The sequence below is a fragment of the Lampris incognitus genome, chromosome 8 (genome assembly GCF_029633865.1).
Source record: "Lampris incognitus isolate fLamInc1 chromosome 8, fLamInc1.hap2, whole genome shotgun sequence".
Classification (NCBI taxonomy): domain Eukaryota; kingdom Metazoa; phylum Chordata; class Actinopteri; order Lampriformes; family Lampridae; genus Lampris; species Lampris incognitus.
The window spans coordinates 61,242,239-61,264,563 of record NC_079218.1 but is presented as its reverse complement, the minus strand read 5'-3'; the positions used below and the strand labels follow the sequence as shown (position 1 = coordinate 61,264,563).

Here is a 22,325-nt window from a genome sequence, read left to right as displayed (position 1 = left end):
CCGCGCTAAAACATATGGTTACGTGCCCTCTCTTACGTACACAGCATGCTGGGCACTGTAGTTCTCCTCACATCTCCCTCCTTTTAAAGAACATGTATGTTCCAATGGAAACAATAACATTGCTAGATTATAAAACATAGCAACAGCAATACCATATTAGCAATTTGCTAATTAACAGCACAACCAGCTAACAATGAAGACATGCACTTCAAAACTGAACCTGAAGGGTGGGGTAGACTGCCCAGCCCTTCGACTGAGTGTGGGGATTATTCTGCCCCATTGCTCACTCAGTATCTAGACATCGTACCGCTTTGGGGGTTTTACAACTCTGCCACTGGAGGTGATGGTGAACCCAGAGGGCCTTGCTGGCACGTCCGGCTCCGTGGGAGTGCCCGATGAGGTGGCGACCGGTGGGCTGAGTTGTTCCTGCTGCAAGTCATTGCTGTCTCTGGCCGGTTGGGTTGCAACAGTTGCAGGGGCAGGCACGGACTGCAGGTGCCTGTGGTTCCGTCTGAAGACAGCCCCGTCTTCCGTACGCACCGTGTAGGAGCGTGGCTCCCCTGAGGGATTCACCACGACTGGGGGCATGTTCCGCCCCTTCTGCCCGTCTAGTTGGACTCGTACCCTCTCACCCGAGTGCAGTTCGGTCAGGGCAAGTGCAGAGTGTCTCCTGTCGAAGAAAAACTTATAAGCCTCTTTTGCCCTTCTGTCATTCTTCTCCACCTCCTTGTGGTCGAAGAGCTGTGGCTGGAGTTTCCTCTCCAGCACAGGCATGTTGGTCCTTTTATCACAAAAATCCCAATTTTGTGCATCTTCCCCCGTCTCTTCGTGCACACCACAAATTTCCCCGCACACTGCAGTGCTCCCCCTGGGCTTCTCAGGTCGACTGATGTTTTAAGCAGCTGTGGCCGTTCAGACAGTGACCTATATGCAGTCTGTGACATGGTAGTGATGTCCTCCCCTGTATCGATTTTAAAATTAACCAACTTGCCGCAGATCGGTAACTCCAGTTGCCACTTTTTCTCCAAATCCATCCCCTCTATGCAACCAAGAAAGTAGGGGCGGCTTTCACTTCCCGCTTCGCCCTCATACGCGTCATCCTGGTGAACGACCTCCCTCACGTCTCTGGTTTTGCATACGGCAGCAAAATGTCCCAGCTTGCCGCATTTCCTGCAACACCTGTTGCGTGCAGGGCATTCCTGCTGCTGCTGCCCGTGCACGCGAGTACATGGGGGGGGCGGGGCTGTTTTGGGCCCTTATTGTAGTGGTTGCTAGCGTTACTGCGGTCGCGGTTGGTATTGGCACCCTGTGCTTTACTAACTGCATCCAGTTCAGCTGTAATTCCTCCCGCATTCTGCTGTTTAACCAGCTCGAACTGACGGGGGGCCATTTGCACCGCTTTTCCTAGCGGGAGCTCATCCTCCATCTGCAACTTCTGTGACACGTGGTGTCGGTCAGCAACTCCGATCACAACTCTATCGGGAATTTGCTCTTCCTTTAATGCCCCGAACTCGCAGTGTTCTGCCAACTCATATAAACTCCTCCTCACCAAGGCCTCGACAGTCTCTCCAGCTCTCTGCGAGCGCTGGGGAAACATGCCCGTTCGTGGAGGACATTTCTCCGTGGTACGAAATGCTCGTTGAACTTCCTGACCACCCTGTCATCATCGTTAGCGTGAGAAGCCTCTTCGAACGTAAATGAATTAAAAATAGCTTCTGCATCTCTCCCCATTGCGTATATCAAGGAATTGACTTGGATCTCACCATCCTCCGCATTTAGCTTGGTTGCTAGTGGAAACCGGGAAGACCTCTGAATCCAAATCGGCCATGCCGCCGGTTGCGTGACATCAAACGCCTCGGGGGGGTTAAATGTTGCCATTCCTCGTCTCACCGGACCAACTCCGTTCCCCATTATTGGGGTAAGTGGATTCGAAGATCTTCTGACACCATGTCATGTGCATAAACGACAGGCAAGGGAGTCGCTTTTAATACCATGCTTTATTCAGCCATCTGCTTCCAGTCCAAACTCGAAAAATCCCAGAATGCCCCAGTACAGAACTGCGCTAAAACATATTGTTGCGTGCCCCTCCTCTTACGTACACAGCATGCTGCGCACTGTAGTTCTCATCACTGGGAGTGATGAAGAAGGACAGGATTAGGAACGAGTATATTAGAGGGACTGCTCAGGTTGGACGGTTTGGAGACAAAGCAAGAGAGACAAGATTGAGATGGTTTGGACATGTGTGGAGGAGAGATGCTGGGTATACTGGGAGAAGGATGCTGAATATGGAGCTGCCAGGGAAGAGGAGGAGAGGAAGGCCAAAGAGGAGGTTTATGGATGTGGTGAGGGAGGACATGCAGGTGGCTGGTGTGACAGAGGAAGACGCAGAAGACAGGAAGAAATGGAAACGGATGATCCGCTGTGGCGCCCCCTAACGGGAGCAGCCGAAAGTAGTAGCAGTATTATTACTATTATTATCATTATTATTTTTATTAGTATTATCATTAGCTAGATGGATAGATAGATGGATAGATAGATAGACGGACAGACAGACAGACAGACAGACAGACAGACAGACAGACAGACAGATAGATAGATAGATAGACAGAAAGACAGAAAGACAGACAGAGACAGACAGACAGACAGACAGACAGACAGACAGACAGACAGACAGACAGACAGACAGACAGACAGACAGATAGATTTTAACTTCTGGGCATTTTAACTTCTGGAGTGATTCTGAATTGCTGGTTCATCTAGAATAGAGTAAGTATCATTTTTCTTGCTTAACCAGTTGCTACTATTCTTATTCCAGCTGCTTGAGTATTAGTCCTTTTATCAACACATCTGCTGCTGGTTCCTCGTGGGATCTTATTCTAGCTGTAGCTGTCTTATTCTATTTACTTACTTATCTCTTATCTACTTAATCTAGCTGTAGCTGTTTTTTTCACCTAGTGTGCCCTCAAATATTTCTTGTTGCCTAGCTGTTTTGACTTAGTTATCCTTTTAGCTTATAAATATATACCTTGGTAACTTGCTGTTTGCAGTTTTAATAGTATTGTGTGAGGTTTGATAGAGTTTTACATAAGTGACCAGTTTCTGGGCAATAGGCCTATTTTCAGTGTACCTCTTTGGCCAATTGGGTGTTAATTGGGTGTTAAGTGGCCAGGATGTGGCCAGAACATCACAGGGATTTATAAATCTGGCCTGATTCAGTTTTAATCTAGTGTGCATCCTAACTTCTGGAGTGACTCTGAATTGCTGGTTCATCTAGAGCAGAGTAAGTATCATCTTTCTTGCTTAACAAGTTGCTACTAGTCTTATTCCAGCTACTTGAGTATTAGTCCTTTTGTCTATAATTCTGCTGCTGGTTCCTAGTGGGATCTTATTCTACCTGTAGCTGTCTTATTCTATTTACTTACTTGTCTTATTCACTTATTCTAGCTGCAGCTGTTTTTCACCTAGTGTGTCCTCAAATATTTCTTGTTGCCTAGCTGTTTTTACTTAGTTATCCTTTTAGCTTATAAATATATTCCTTGGTAACTTGCTGTTTGCAGTTTTAATTGTATTGTGTGAGGTTTGATAGAGTTTTACATAAGTGTCCAGTTTCTGGGCAATAGGCCTATTTTCAGTGTACCTCTTTGGCCAATTGGGTGTTAAGTGGCCAGGATGTGGCCAGAACATCACAGGGATTTATAAGTCCGGCCTGATTCAGTTTTAATCCAGTGTGCATCCTAACTTCTGGAGTGATTCTGAATTGCTGGTTCATCTAGAACAGAGTAAGTATCATCTTTCTTGCAAGTGCGACTTTTTCAAGCCAAGACTTCGTCAAGCACGGACTGCTCTTTTTAGATCCGGTCAGTCATCTGTATCTTGTGTACCTAGTATAGACTATGTGTTTCCTTTGCATTCCTATCCTTTCCTCTTCCCGGGGCTGGCATAGACGTTGGGCCACTCCTAGGTGCTGTGACCCTACCAATCTCATCTATCCCACTCTCTCCACTCACGTTGAGCAGGTGGTGACGGGTGGGCTCTGGAATTGCCAGTCTGCGGTGCCGAAAGCTGAGTTTATCTCAGGCTACGCATCCTTGCTCTCCCTCAACTTTCTTGCTCTAACTGAGACCCAGATCATGTCAGAAAACACTACCACACCTGCAGCTCTGTCTGATGTGTACTCTTTTTCTCACACTCACAGAGTTGGGAGGCAGGGTGGTGGTACTGGCCTGCTAATCTCCCTGAAATGGAAATACTCTCTTGTTTCCATTCCACAATTTTCTCCGCCCTCTTTTGAATTTCATGCTGTTACTGTCTCTTATCCAGTCAAACTCACCATTGTGGTTGTGTACCGCCCACCAGGCCCCCTTGGTGAGTTTCTGGAGGAGCTTGACACACTTGTCTCGCACTTCCCTGTTGATGACTCTGCACTTACCCTTCTCGGTGACTTCAACATCCACACTAACAAGCTAGATCCTCTTCTCTCTTTCCTCTCCTCCTTTGACCTTCACCTCTCACCCTCTCCTGCTACCCACAAGGCCAGCAACCAGCTGGACCTTATCTTTACTAGACACTGTCCTATTTCCAATCTCTCTGTTACTCCCCTCCAGCTCTCTGACCACTATTTCATGTCCTACTCTCTCTCCCTCTCTTCACCCCCCTCAGCCCCTTCCCCTACCCACATGGTTTCCACCCATAGACACCTCTGCTCTCTCTCCACCACTGATCTTTCTTCCTCTGTTACCTCTATCCTCCCTACACCTGAATCTTTCTCTCTCCTACCCCCTGACACTGCTACTGATCTTCTTCTCTCTACCCTCTCCTCTTCTCTGGACAATCTCTGTCCCCTCACCTCCAGGCCTGCACACCCAACTCCACCTGTCCCTTGGCTGACCGACTCAGTACGTACTGACAGACGGAGACTGAGAGTGGCAGAGCGCAAATGGAGAAAAGACAACCTCCCAGAGGACCTTCTCAACTTCCAATCTCTTCTTTCCACTTTCTCCTCCTCCCTTTCTGCTGCTAAGGCTGCCTTCCATCGCTCTAAAATCCTATCCTCTGCCTCTAATCCTAAGAAACTCTTTGAAACCTTCTCTACACTTCTTCAACCCCCACACCCTCCTCCTACTTCCATCCTTCTCCCTGATGACTTTGCTAACTTCTTTGACAAGAAGGTAAATGACATCAGATCCTCCTTTTCTCACCACCCGGTTACTGCTGCTTGCATTATCCCACCCTCTGCACCCTCCCCCACCTCTCCACGTCCCACCCTATCCCACCTCGCTCCCCTGTCCCCCGATGAGGTTCTAAACCTCATCACATCCAGGCGCCCCACCACATGCTCCCTTGACCCGGTCCCCTCTCCTCTTCTTCAGTCTATAGCAGCTTAACTCCTTCCTTATCTAACCCACCTCATCAACACCTCCGTCCAGGCAGGACGCTTTCCATCTACCTTCAAGACTGCTAGAGTCACCTCCCTTCTCAAGAAACCATCACTTAACCCATATGACATCAAAAACTACAGACCAGTTTCCCTTCTACCCTTTCTATCCAAATCTTTCGAACATGCTGTCTTTAACCAACTTTCTTTGTACCTCCACCAGAACAACCTCCTGGACCCCAACCAGTCTGGGTTCAGGGTGGGTCACTCGATAGAGAGAGCCCTCCTTGCAGTGACAGAATTGCTGTACTCTGCAAGAGCAAACTCTCTCTCCTCTGTCCTGATACTGCTGGACCTGTCAGCTGCATTCGACACAGTGAACCACCAGATCCTCCTCTCTACCCTCGAGGGGCTGGGTGTCACAGGCTCTGCACTCTCAATGTTTGACCTGACGGGTCGCTCCTACCAGGTGACATGGAGGGGATCTGTGTCAGAGCCTCGCAGACTGACTACAGGCGTTCCACATGGTTTGGTTCTGGGGCCTCTCCTTTTCTCCCTGTACATGACATCCCTGGGTTCTGTTATTCGCTCACATGACTTCTCTTACCATTGTTATGCTGATGACACCCAGCTGATCTTGTCCTTTCCTCCCTCTGACACACAAGTAGAGACACACATTGCTGCGTGCTTGACTGACATCTCGGAGTGGATGGCAACACACCACCTGAAGCTCAATCTGGACAAGACAGAGCTGATGTTCCTCCCGGGGAAAGGTTGCCCGCACCAGGACCTGGCATTCACCATTGACAACACCGTGGTGAAAGCCAACTCAGACTGGGAGGAATCTGGCTGTGATCCTGCGTGACCAACTGTCATTTGCTGCAAACGTTGCATCGGTTGCTTGCTCCTGCGGATTTCTCCTCTATAACATTAGGAGGATTTGCCCATTCCTCACCGACGAGATGGCACAGGTGCTCATCCAGGCTCTGGTCATCTCCCGGCTGGACTATGGCAACTCCCTGCTTGCTGGAGGCCTGGCGTCGGCTATCAGACCCCTGGAGCTTGTTCAGAAAGCTGCAGCTCGTCTGGTGTTCAACCACCCTAAGTTCTCCCACACAAGTCGCCTTCGCATGTCCCTACACTGGCTCCCAGTAGCTGCTCGCATCAAGTTTAAGACTCTGGTGCTAGCCTACAGGGCAATGAAAGAAACAGCTCCTTCCTATCTCCAGGCCATGATCAAGCCCTACACCCCCGCCCGACCACTTCGCTCTGCTGCCTCGGGACGCCTGGTTGCCCCGTCGCTGATAGGATCCCGCTGTCAATCGACCCGGTCACGGCTCTTTTCTGTCCTGGCCCCACAGTGGTGGAATGAACTCCCCACTGGTGTCAGGTCAGCGGAGTCGCTGCCCATCTTTCGGCGCAGGTTGAAAACTCACGTCTTTAAGAACTACTACCCTGTTACTTGTTCTTAGCACTTATTGTATTCACTCGTTTAAAAAAAAGTCTCTTTCTTGCACTTTAGCACTGGTTTTGCTCTTAGATGCTTGTTTAGATGCACTTATGACCTCTGATGACTAGTAGTTCTCCTGATTTCCTACGTTAAATGATGCACTTATTGTAAGTCGTTTTGGATAAAAGCGTCGGCTAAATGACTGCAATGTAACATAATAGATAGATAGAGAGATAGACAGACAGACAGACAGACAGATATAAACAGACAGATAGATAGATAGGTTTACCTTTGTAGCACTCAGCATGACAATCCGGACCAGAACAACATTGATGTTTGCTCCCAGGGACCGGTCCTGATAGATCTCATTCACCTGAGACACACAACCACCATGTTCACACCAAGCACTGTGTGTGTGTGTGTGTGTGTGTGTGTGTGTCTGGTGTGTATAGCGTGTGTGTGTTGGTGTGTGTGTGTGTACATACACACAGGGTGTTGTGATGCGTCTAGTGCAGCAGTGTGTAGTTGGAGGGAAGGTGCATGTGTTCTTCCAACCCGCTTGTGTCCTTCCTGCCCTTAGCTTGCTGCCGCTGGCTAGCCTTTGTGGCGAATAGGGAAGCATCGTAGCGTGTAAGCCTTCCCTTGCCAGTATATAGCCTCTCCTTCACCAAGACTCCTGCCAGGCCTCCCCGTGGCCACACATGGTAACTGGGGTCTTGCTGCCCCAGGCTAACTTGGCAGGGGATCTCGGAGCAGCAGTGGGCCCCAGAGATATGGTGTGCAGGCCCACCCTGGTGGACACGCCCTTGCACCTATCAACCACTGCCCCGCTGCCTTGTGGGTGAGTCTGGAAGACATAAGGCTAAGGGAGCTTACCCCAACAGAAAAGCGAGCTGTGGCGGCACGCTTCGAGGCGGTTTCCGAAAAACTGGATTTCCGGCAGCTCCCTGCAGTTGTGTGGAGGTGCCGGTCGTCTAGGGATCCCCCTTGCCATCGGAACCATCTCCTCCACAATCAAGTCATGTGGCGTTGGGAGAAGCGCACCCCCCATGCCACTTTAAAAACCATCTCTGCTGCGCAGGTATCTTCTGCTATCTGAGTCCTCAAAGGACCCACAAATAGAAGAAGATGGTCATCATCGGGCACCATGGACAACCAGCAAGCAAGCAAGTGTATAGTATGTGTATATAGTGTATGTGTGTTGCTGTGTGTGTATATAGTATGAGTATGTGTGTGTGTGTGTGTGTGTGTGTGTGTGTGTGTGTGTGTGTGTGAGTTACTATGTTCATCAGGGTCAGCAGGTACTTCTGAATGTTGTCTCGTCCGTGGAACAGAAGAACAGAATAATCCACCCCCAGCAGCACCTGAGGAGCAGAGCACACGGGTTGACTTGCTCCATCTGCAGTTGTAGCAGTGAAGAAACACGCACCAGACTTACACCATAACTGAAAACACGTAGTCAGTCATTCCACGACAACCGATAACAACATGTAGTCAGTTATTCCACGACAACTGATAATATGTAGTCAGTCATTCCACTATAACTGATAATGAAATGTAGTCAGTCATTCCACTATAACTGATAATAACATGTAGTCAGTCATTCCACTACAACTGATAACAACATGTAGTCAGTCATTCTACTGTAACCGATAACAACATGTAGTCAGTCATTCCACTATAAATGATAACAACACATCGTCAGTCATTCCAATATAACTGATAACAACATGAAGTCAGTCATTCCACTACAACTGATAACAACATGTAGTCAGTCATTCCAGTATTAATGATAAAAACATGTAGTCAGTCATTCCACTATAACTGATAACAACATGTAGTCAGGCATTCCACTATTAATGATAACAACATGTAGTCAGTCATTCCACTATAACTGATAACAACATGTAGTCAGTCATTCCACTATAACTGATAACAACATGAAGTCAGTCATTCCACTACTACTGATAACAACATGTAGTCAGTCATTCCACGTTAACTGATAACAACATGAAGTCAGTCATTCCACTACAACTGATAACAACATGTAGTCAGTCATTCCACTATAAATGATAACAACATGTAGTCAGTCATCCCAGTATAACTGATAACAACATGTAGACAGTCATTCCACCATAACTAAAAACAACATGTAGTCAGTCATTCCACTGTGAATGATAACATGTCGTCAGTCATTCCACTATAAATGATAACAACATGTAATCAGTCATTCCACCATAACTGATAACAACATGTAGTCAGTCATCCAAATATAACTGATAACAACATGTAGTCAGTCATTCCACTATAAATGATAACAACATGTAGTCAGTCATTCCACCATAACTGATAACAACATGTAGTCAGTCATCCAAATATAACTGATAACAACATGTAGTCAGTCATTCCACTATAAATGATAACAACATGTAGTCAGTCATTCCACCATAACTGATAACAACATGTAGTCAGTCATCCAAATATAACTGATAACAACATGTAGTCAGTCATTCCACTACAACTGATAACAACATGTAGTCAGTCATTCCACTATAAATGATAACAACATGTAGTCAGTCATTCCACTGTAAATGATAACAACATGTAGTCAGTCATCCCACTATAAATGATAACAAAATGTAGTCAGTCATTCCACTATAACTGATAACAACATGTAGTCAGTCATTCCACTATAACTGATAACAACATGTAGTCAGTCATTCCACTTTAACTGATAACAACATGTAGTCAGTCATTCCACTACAACTGATAACAACATGTAGTCAGTCATTCCAATATAACTGATAACAACATGTAGTCAGTCATTCCACTATAAATGATAACAACATGTAGTCAGTCATTCCACTATAAATGATAACAACATGTAGTCAGTCATTCCACTATAAGTGTTAACAACATGTAGTCAGTCATTCCACTATAACTGATAACAACATGTAGTCAGTCATTCCACTACAACTGATAACAACATGTAGTCAGTCATTCCACTATAACTGATAACAACATGTAGTCAGTCATTCCACTATAACTGATAACAACATGTAGTCAGTCATTCCACTAAAAATGATAACAACATGTAGTCAGTCATTCAACTATAAATGATAACAACATGTAGTCAGTCATTCCACTAAAAATGATAACAACATGTAGTCAGTCATTCCACTAAAAATGATAACAACATGTAGTCAGTCATTCCACTAAAAATGATAACAACATGTAGTCAGTCATTCCACTAAAAATGATAACAACATGTAGCCAGTCATTCCACTAAAAATGATAACAACATGTAGCCAGTCATTCCACTAAAAATGATAACAACATGTAGTCAGTCATTCCACTAAAAATGATAACAACATGTAGTCAGTCATTCCACTAAAAATGATAACAACATGTAGTCAGTCATCCCAATATAACTGATAACAACGTGTAGTCAGTCATTCCACTGTGAATGATAACAACATGTCGTCAGTCATTCCACTATAAATGATAACAACATGAAGTCAGTCATTCCACTATAAATGATAACAACATGTAATCAGTCATCCCAATATAACTGATAACAACATGTAATCAGTCATCCCAATATAACTGATAACAACATGTAGTCAGTCATTCCACTAAAAAAGATAACATGTAGTCAGTCATTCAACTATAAATGATAACAACATGTAGTCAGTCATTCCACTAAAAATGATAAAAACATGTAGTCAGTCATTCCACTAAAAATGATAACAACGTGTAGTCAGTCATTCCACTATAAATGATAACAACATGTAGTCAGTCATTCCACTATAAATGATAACAACATGTAGTCAGTCATCCCACTATAATTGATAACAACGTGTAGTCAGTCATTCCACTATAAATGATAACAACATGTAGTCAGTCATCCCACTATAATTGATAACAACGTGTAGTCAGTCATTCCACTATAAATGATAACAACATGTAGTCAGTCATTCCACTTTAACTGATAACAACATGTAGTCAGTGATTCCACTTTAACTGATAACAACATGTAGTCAGTCATTCCACTATAACTAAAATCAAATTGTAGTCAGTCATTCCACTTTAACTGATAACAACATGTAGTCAGTCATTCCACTATAAATGATAACAACATGTAGTCAGTCATTCCATTATAAATGATAACAACATGTAGTCAGTCATTCCACTATAAATGATAACAACATGTAGTCAGTCATTCCACTATAACTGACAACAGGTAGTCAGTCATTTTTCTATAACTGACAACAGGTAGTCAGTCATTTTTCTATAACTGACAACATGTAGTCAGTCATTCCATTATAAATGATAACAACATGTAGTCAGTCATTCCACCGTAACTAAAAACATGTAGTCAGTCATTCCACTATAACTGATAACAACATGTAGTCAGTCATTCCACTACAACTGATAACAACATGTAGTCAGTCATTCCACTACAACTGATAACAACATGAAGTCAGTCATTCCACTACAACTGATAACAACATGTAGTCAGTCATTCTACTATAAATGATAACAACACATTGTCAGTCATTCTACTGTAACCGATAACAACATGTAGTCAGTCATTCCACTATAACTGATAACAACATGAAGTCAGTCATTCCACATTAACTGATAACAACATGTAGTCCGTCATTCCATTAGAAATGATAACAACATGTAGTCAGTCATTCCACTATAACTGACAACAGGTAGTCAGTCATTTTTCTATAACTGACAACATGTAGTCAGTCATTCCACTATAACTGATAACAACATGTAGTCAGTCATTCCACTATAACTGATGAGAACATGTAGTCAGTCATTCCACTTTAACTGATAAAAAGATGTAGTCAGTCATTCCACTACAACCGATAACAACATGTAGTCAGTCATTCCACTAAAACTGATAACGACATGTAGTCAGTCATCCCGCTATAAATGATAACAACATGTAGTCAGTCATTCCACTATAACTGATAACAATATGTAGTCAGTCATCCCACTATAAATGATAACAACATGTAGTCAGTCATTCCACTATAAATGAAAACAACATGTAGTCAGTCATTCCACTATAAATGATAACAACATGTAGTCAGTCATTCCACTATAAATGATAACAACATGTAGTCCGTCATACCACTATAAATGATAACAACATGTAGTCAGTCATTCCACTACAACTGATAACAACACGTTGTCAGTCATTCTACTGTAACCGATAACAACATGTAGTCAGTCATTCCACTACAACTGATAACAACATGAAGTCAGTCATTCCACTACAACTGATAACAACATTTTGTCAGTCATTCCACTACAACTGATAACAACATGTAGTCAGTCATTCCACTATAACTGATAACAACATGAAGTCAGTCATTCCACTATAAATGATAACAACATGTAGTCAGTCATTCCACTATAAATGACAACAACATGTAGTCAGTCATTCCACTACAACTGATAACAACACGTTGTCAGTCATTCTACTGTAACCGATAACAACATGTAGTCAGTCATTCCACTACAACTGATAACAACATGTAGTCAGTCTTTCCACTATTAATGATAACAACATGTAGTCAGTCATTCCACTATAAATGATAACAACATGTAGTCCGTCATACCACTATAAATGATAACAACATGTAGTCAGTCATTCCACTACAACTGATAACAACACGTTGTCAGTCATTCTACTGTAACCGATAACAACATGTAGTCAGTCATTCCACTACAACTGATAACAACATGAAGTCAGTCATTCCACTACAACTGATAACAACATTTTGTCAGTCATTCCACTACAACTGATAACAACATGTAGTCAGTCATTCCACTATAACTGATAACAACATGAAGTCAGTCATTCCACTATAAATGATAACAACATGTAGTCAGTCATTCCACTATAAATGACAACAACATGTAGTCAGTCATTCCACTACAACTGATAACAACACGTTGTCAGTCATTCTACTGTAACCGATAACAACATGTAGTCAGTCATTCCACTACAACTGATAACAACATGTAGTCAGTCTTTCCACTATTAATGATAACAACATGTAGTCAGTCATTCCACTACAACTGATAACAACATGTTGTCAGTCATTCCACTATAAATGATAACAACATGTAGTCAGTCATTCCACTACAACTGATAACAACATGTAGTCAGTCATTCCACTACAACTGATAACAACATGAAGTCAGTCATTCCACTACAACTGATAACAACATGTAGTCAGTCATTCCACTACAACTGATAACAACATGTAGTCAGTCATTCCACTATAAATGATAACAACATGTAGTCAGTCATTCCACTACAACTGATAACAACATGTAGTCAGTCATTCCACTATAAATGATAACAACATGTAGTCAGTCATTCCACTATAAATGATAACAACATGTAGTCAGTCATTCCACTATAACTGATAACAACATGTAGTCAGTCATTCCACTACAACTGATAACAACACGTTGTCAGTCATTCTACTGTAACCGATAACCACATGTAGTCAGTCATTCCACTACAACTGATAACAACATTTTGTCAGTCATTCCACTACAACTGATAACAACATGTAGTCAGTCATTCCACTATAACTGATAACAACATGAAGTCAGTCATTCCACTATAAATGATAACAACATGTAGTCAGTCATTCCACTATAAATGATAACAACATGTAGTCAGTCATTCCACTACAACTGATAACAACACGTTGTCAGTCATTCCACTACAACTGATAACAACATGTAGTCAGTCATTCCACTATAAATGATAACAACATGTAGTCAGTCATTCCACTACAACTGATAACAACATGTAGTCAGTCATTCCACTATAAATGATAACAACATGTAGTCAGTCATTCCACTATAAATGATAACAACATGTAGTCAGTCATTCCACTACAACTGATAACAACATGTAGTCAGTCATTCCACTACAACTGATAACAACATGTAGTTAGTCATTCCACTATAACTGATAACAACATGTAGTCACTCATTCCACTACAACTGATAACAACATGTTGTCAGTCATTCCACTACAACTGATAACAACATGTTGTCAGTCATTCCACTATAACTGATAACAACATGTAGTCAGTCATTCCACTTTAACTGATAACAACATGTAGTCAGTCGTTCCACTACAACTGATAACAACATGAAGTCAGTCATTCCACTACAACTGATAACAACATGTTGTCAGTCATTCCACTATAACTGATAACAACATGTAGTCAGTCATTCCACTATAACTGATAACAACATGTAGTCAGTCATTCCACTATATGTGATGAGAACATGTAGTCAGTCATTCCACTATAACTGATAACAACATGTAGTCAGTCATTCCACTATAACTGATAACAACATGTAGTTAGTCATTCCACTATAACTGATAACAACATGTAGTCAATCATTCCACTACAACTGATAACAACATGTTGTCAGTCATTCCACTATAACTGATAACAACATGTAGTCAGTCATCCCACTATAACTGTTAACAACATGTAGTCAGTCATTCCACGTTAACTGATAACAACATGTAGTCAGTCATTCCACTTTAACTGATAACAACATGTAGTCAGTCATTCCACTTTAACTGATAAAAAGATGTAGTCAGTTATTCCACTACAACCGATAACAACATGTAGTCAGTCATCCCGCTATAAATGATAACAACATGTAGTCAATCATCCCACTATAAATGATAACAACATGTAATCAGTCATTCCACTATAAATGAAAACAACATGTAGTCAGTCATTCCACTATAAATGATAACAACATGAAGTCAGTCATTCCACTATAAATGATAACAACATGTAGTCCGTCATACCACTATAAATGATAACAACATGTAGTCAGTCATTCCACTATAAATGATAACAACATGTAGTCAGTCATTCCACTACAACTGATAACAACACGTTGTCAGTCATTCTACTGTAACCGATAACAACATGTAGTCAGTCATTCCACTACAACCGATAACAACATGAAGTCAGTCATTCCACTACAACTGATAACAACATGTAGTCAGTCATTCCACATTAACTGATAACAACATGTAGTCAGTCATTCCACTACAACTGATAACAACATTTAGTCAGTCATTCCACATTAACTGATAACAACATGTAGTCAGTCATTCCACTACAACTGATAACAACATGTAGTCAGTCATTCCACTACAACTGATAACAACATTTAGTCAGTCATTCCACTATAAATGATAACAACATGTAGTCAGTCATTCCACTATAAATGATAACAACATGTAGTCAGTCATTCCACTACAACTGATAACAACATGTAGTCAGTCATTCTACTGTAACCGATAACAACATGTAGTCAGTCATTCCACTATAAATGATAACAACACATCGTCAGTCATTCCAATATAACTGATAACAACATGAAGTCAGTCATTCCACTACAACTGATAACAACATGTAGTCAGTCATTCCAGTATTAATGATAACAACATGTAGTCAGTCATTCCACTATAACTGATAACAACATGTAGTCAGGCATTCCACTATTAATGATAACAACATGTAGTCAGTCATTCCACTATAACTGATAACAACATGTAGTCAGTCATTCCACTATAACTGATAACAACATGAAGTCAGTCATTCCACTACAACTGATAACAACATGTAGTCAGTCATTCCACTATAAATGATAACAACATGTAGTCAGTCATCCCAATATAACTGATAACAACATGTAGACAGTCATTCCACCATAACTAAAAACAACATGTAGTCAGTCATTCCACTGTGAATGATAACATGTCGTCAGTCATTCCACTATAAATGATAACAACATGTAATCAGTCATTCCACCATAACTGATAACAACATGTAGTCAGTCATCCAAATATAACTGATAACAACATGTAGTCAGTCATTCCACTATAAATGATAACAACATGTAGTCAGTCATTCCACCATAACTGATAACAACATGTAGTCAGTCATCCAAATATAACTGATAACAACATGTAGTCAGTCATTCCACTATAAATGATAACAACATGTAGTCAGTCATTCCACCATAACTGATAACAACATGTAGTCAGTCATCCAAATATAACTGATAACAACATGTAGTCAGTCATTCCACTACAACTGATAACAACATGTAGTCAGTCATTCCACTATAAATGATAACAACATGTAGTCAGTCATTCCACTATAAATGATAACAACATGTAGTCAGTCATTCCACTGTAAATGATAACAACATGTAGTCAGTCATCCCACTATAAATGATAACAAAATGTAGTCAGTCATTCCACTATAACTGATAACAACATGTAGTCAGTCATTCCACTTTAACTGATAACAACATGTAGTCAGTCATTCCACTACAACTGATAACAACATGTAGTCAGTCATTCCAATATAACTGATAACATGTAGTCAGTCATTCCACTATAAATGATAACAACATGTAGTCAGTCATTCCACTATAAATGATAACAACATGTAGTCAGTCATTCCACTATAAGTGTTAACAACATGTAGTCAGTCATTCCACTATAACTGATAACAACATGTAGTCAGTCATTCCACTACAACTGATAACAACATGTAGTCAGTCATTCCACTACAACTGATAACAACATGTAGTCAGTCATTCCACTATAACTGATAACAACATGTAGTCAGTCATTCCACTAAAAATGATAACAACATGTAGTCAGTCATTCAACTATAAATGATAACAACATGTAGTCAGTCATTCCACTAAAAATGATAACAACATGTAGCCAGTCATTCCACTAAAAATGATAACAACATGTAGCCAGTCATTCCACTAAAAATGATAACAACATGTAGCCAGTCATTCCACTTAAAATGATAACAACATGTAGTCAGTCATTCCACTAAAAATGATAACAACATGTAGTCAGTCATTCCACTAAAAATGATAACAACATGTAGTCAGTCATCCCAATATAACTGATAACAACGTGTAGTCAGTCATTCCATTGTGAATGATAACATGTCGTCAGTCATTCCACTATAAATGATAACAACATGAAGTCAGTCATTCCACTATAAATGATAACAACATGTAATCAGTCATCCCAATATAACTGATAACAACATGTAATCAGTCATCCCAATATAACTGATAACAACATGTAGTCAGTCATTCCACTAAAAAAGATAACATGTAGTCAGTCATTCAACTATAAATGATAACAACATGTAGTCAGTCATTCCACTAAAAATGATAAAAACATGTAGTCAGTCATTCCACTAAAAATGATAACAACGTGTAGTCAGTCATCCCACTATAATTGATAACAACGTGTAGTCAGTCATTCCACTATAAATGATAACAACATGTAGTCAGTCATCCCACTATAATTGATAACAACGTGTAGTCAGTCATTCCACTATAAATGATAACAACATGTAGTCAGTCATTCCACTTTAACTGATAACAACATGTAGTCAGTGATTCCACTTTAACTGATAACAACATGTAGTCAGTCATTCCACTATAACTAAAATCAAATTGTAGTCAGTCATTCCACTTTAACTGATAACAACATGTAGTCAGTCATTCCACTATAAATGATAACAACATGTAGTCAGTCATTCCATTATAAATGATAACAACATGTAGTCAGTCATTCCACTATAAATGATAACAACATGTAGTCAGTCATTCCACTACAACTGATAACAACATGTAGTCAGTCATTCCACTATAAATGATAACAACATGTAGTCAGTCATTGCATTATAAATGATAACAACATGTAGTCAGTCATTCCACTATAAATGATAACAACATGTAGTCAGTCATTCCACTATAAATGATAACAACATGTAGTCAGTCATTCCACTATAACTGACAACAAGTAGTCAGTCATTTTTCTATAACTGACAACAGGTAGTCAGTCATTCCACCGTAACTAAAAACATGTAGTCAGTCATTCCACTATAACTGATAACAACATGTAGTCAGTCATTCCACTATAACTGATAACAACATGAAGTCAGTCATTCCACATTAACTGATAACAACATGTAGTCCGTCATTCCATTAGAAATGATAACAACATGTAGTCAGTCATTCCACTATAACTGACAACAGGTAGTCAGTCATTTTTCTATAACTGACAACATGTAGTCAGTCATTCCACTATAACTGATAACAACATGTAGTCAGTCATTCCACTATAACTGATGAGAACATGTAGTCAGTCATTCCACTTTAACTGATAAAAAGATGTAGTCAGTCATTCCACTACAACCGATAACAACATGCAGTCAGTCATTCCACTACAACTGATAACGACATGTAGTCAGTCATCCCGCTATAAATGATAACAACATGTAGTCAGTCATTCCACTATAACTGATAACAATATGTAGTCAGTCATCCCACTATAAATGATAACAACATGTAGTCAGTCATTCCACTATAAATGAAAACAACATGTAGTCAGTCATTCCACTATAAATGATAACAACATGTAGTCCGTCATACCACTATAAATGATAACAACATGTAGTCAGTCATTCCACTAAAAATGATAACAACATGTAGTCAGTCATTCCACTACAACTGATAACAACACGTTGTCAGTCATTCTACTGTAACCGATAACAACATGTAGTCAGTCATTCCACTACAACTGATAACAACATGAAGTCAGTCATTCCACTACAACTGATAACAACATTTTGTCAGTCATTCCACTACAACTGATAACAACATGTAGTCAGTCATTCCACTATAACTGATAACAACATGAAGTCAGTCATTCCACTATAAATGATAACAACATGTAGTCAGTCATTCCACTATAAATGACAACAACATGTAGTCAGTCATTCCACTACAACTGATAACAACACGTTGTCAGTCATTCTACTGTAACCGATAACAACATGTAGTCAGTCATTCCACTACAACTGATAACAACATGTTGTCAGTCATTCCACTATAAATGATAACAACATGTAGTCAGTCATTCCACTACAACTGATAACAACATGTAGTCAGTCATTCCACTACAACTGATAACAACATGAAGTCAGTCATTCCACTACAACTGATAACAACATGTAGTCAGTCATTCCACTACAACTGATAACAACATGTAGTCAGTCATTCCACTACAACTGATAACAACATGTAGTCAGTCATTCCACTATGAATGATAACAACATGTAGTCAGTCATTCCACTACAACTGATAACAACATGTAGTCAGTCATTCCACTACAACTGATAACAACACGTTGTCAGTCATTCTACTGTAACCGATAACAACATGTAGTCAGTCATTCCACTACAACTGATAACAACATGAAGTCAGTCATTCCACTACAACTGATAACAACATGTAGTCAGTCATTCCACTATAACTGATAACAACATGTAGTCAGTCATTCCACTAAAAATGATAACAACATGTAGTCAGTCATTCAACTATAAATGATAACAACATGTAGTCAGTCATTCCACTAAAAATGATAACAACATGTAGCCAGTCATTCCACTAAAAATGATAACAACATGTAGCCAGTCATTCCACTAAAAATGATAACAACATGTAGCCAGTCATTCCACTAAAAATGATAACAACATGTAGTCAGTCATTCCACTAAAAATGATAACAACATGTAGTCAGTCATTCCACTAAAAATGATAACAACATGTAGTCAGTCATCCCAATATAACTGATAACAACGTGTAGTCAGTCATTCCACTGTGAATGATAACAACATGTCGTCAGTCATTCCACTATAAATGATAACAACATGAAGTCAGTCATTCCACTATAAATGATAACAACATGTAATCAGTCATCCCAATATAACTGATAACAACATGTAATCAGTCATCCCAATATAACTGATAACAACATGTAGTCAGTCATTCCACTAAAAAAGATAACATGTAGTCAGTCATTCAACTATAAATGATAACAACATGTAGTCAGTCATTCCACTAAAAATGATAAAAACATGTAGTCAGTCATTCCACTAAAAATGATAACAACGTGTAGTCAGTCATTCCACTATAAATGATAACAACATGTAGTCAGTCATTCCACTATAAATGATAACAACATGTAGTCAGTCATCCCACTATAATTGATAACAACGTGTAGTCAGTCATTCCACTATAAATGATAACAACATGTAGTCAGTCATCCCACTATAATTGATAACAACGTGTAGTCAGTCATTCCACTATAAATGATAACAACATGTAGTCAGTCATTCCACTTTAACTGATAACAACATGTAGTCAGTGATTCCACTTTAACTGATAACAACATGTAGTCAGTCATTCCACTATAACTAAAATCAAATTGTAGTCAGTCATTCCACTTTAACTGATAACAACATGTAGTCAGTCATTCCACTATAAATGATAACAACATGTAGTCAGTCATTCCATTATAAATGATAACAACATGTAGTCAGTCATTCCACTATAAATGATAACAACATGTAGTCAGTCATTCCACTATAACTGACAACAGGTAGTCAGTCATTTTTCTATAACTGACAACAGGTAGTCAGTCATTCCACCGTAACTAAAAACATGTAGTCAGTCATTCCACTATAACTGATAACAACATGTAGTCAGTCATTCCACTACAACTGATAACAACATGTAGTCAGTCATTCCACTACAACTGATAACAACATGAAGTCAGTCATTCCACTACAACTGATAACAACATGTAGTCAGTCATTCTACTATAAATGATAACAACACATTGTCAGTCATTCTACTGTAACCGATAACAACATGTAGTCAGTCATTCCACTATAACTGATAACAACATGAAGTCAGTCATTCCACATTAACTGATAACAACATGTAGTCCGTCATTCCATTAGAAATGATAACAACATGTAGTCAGTCATTCCACTATAACTGACAACAGGTAGTCAGTCATTTTTCTATAACTGACAACATGTAGTCAGTCATTCCACTATAACTGATAACAACATGAAGTCAGTCATTCCACTACAACTGATAACAACATGTAGTCAGTCATTCCACTATAACTGATAACAACATGTAGTCAGTCATTCCACTACAACTGATAACAACATGTAGTCAGTCATTCCACTACAACTGATAACAACATGAAGTCAGTCATTCCACTACAACTGATAACAACATGTAGTCAGTCATTCTACTATAAATGATAACAACACATTGTCAGTCATTCTACTGTAACCGATAACAACATGTAGTCAGTCATTCCACTATAACTGATAACAACATGAAGTCAGTCATTCCACATTAACTGATAACAACATGTAGTCCGTCATTCCATTAGAAATGATAACAACATGTAGTCAGTCATTCCACTATAACTGACAACAGGTAGTCAGTCATTTTTCTATAACTGACAACATGTAGTCAGTCATTCCACTATAACTGATAACAACATGTAGTCAGTCATTCCACTATAACTGATGAGAACATGTAGTCAGTCATTCCACTTTAACTGATAAAAAGATGTAGTCAGTCATTCCACTACAACCGATAACAACATGTAGTCAGTCATTCCACTACAACTGATAACGACATGTAGTCAGTCATTCCATTATAAATGATAACAACATGTAGTCAGTCATTCCACTATAAATGATAACAACATGTAGTCAGTCATTCCACTATAACTGACAACAGGTAGTCAGTCATTTTTCTATAACTGACAACAGGTAGTCAGTCATTCCACCGTAACTAAAAACATGTAGTCAGTCATCCCGCTATAAATGATAACAACATGTAGTCAGTCATTCCACTATAACTGATAACAATATGTAGTCAGTCATCCCACTATAAATGATAACAACATGTAGTCAGTCATTCCACTATAAATGAAAACAACATGTAGTCAGTCATTCCACTATAAATGATAACAACATGTAGTCCGTCATACCACTATAAATGATAACAACATGTAGTCAGTCATTCCACTAAAAATGATAACAACATGTAGTCAGTCATTCCACTACAACTGATAACAACACGTTGTCAGTCATTCTACTGTAACCGATAACAACATGTAGTCAGTCATTCCACTACAACTGATAGCAACATGAAGTCAGTCATTCCACTACAACTGATAACAACATTTTGTCAGTCATTCCACTACAACTGATAACAACATGTAGTCAGTCATTCCACTATAACTGATAACAACATGAAGTCAGTCATTCCACTATAAATGATAACAACATGTAGTCAGTCATTCCACTATAAATGACAACAACATGTAGTCAGTCATTCCACTACAACTGATAACAACACGTTGTCAGTCATTCTACTGTAACCGATAACAACATGTAGTCAGTCATTCCACTACAACTGATAACAACATGTAGTCAGTCTTTCCACTATTAATGATAACAACATGTAGTCAGTCATTCCACTACAACTGATA

At 39.9% G+C, this 22,325-nt stretch overlaps 1 protein-coding gene across 2 annotated transcripts in view; it reads right to left on the bottom strand.

The window, feature by feature from the left end:
- LOC130116828 (A disintegrin and metalloproteinase with thrombospondin motifs 2-like) overlaps nucleotides 1-22,325 on the bottom strand; it is a 304,782-nt gene that overhangs the window by 180,193 nt on the left and 102,264 nt on the right. For both annotated transcript variants that reach the window (XM_056284894.1, XM_056284895.1), the window contains exons 5-6: nucleotides 8,105-8,188; nucleotides 7,114-7,197 (exon numbers count right to left, since the gene is read on the bottom strand). In XM_056284894.1, the coding sequence (XP_056140869.1) occupies nucleotides 7,114-7,197; nucleotides 8,105-8,188 (168 nt within the window). The remainder of the gene's footprint in view (nucleotides 1-7,113; nucleotides 7,198-8,104; nucleotides 8,189-22,325) is intronic.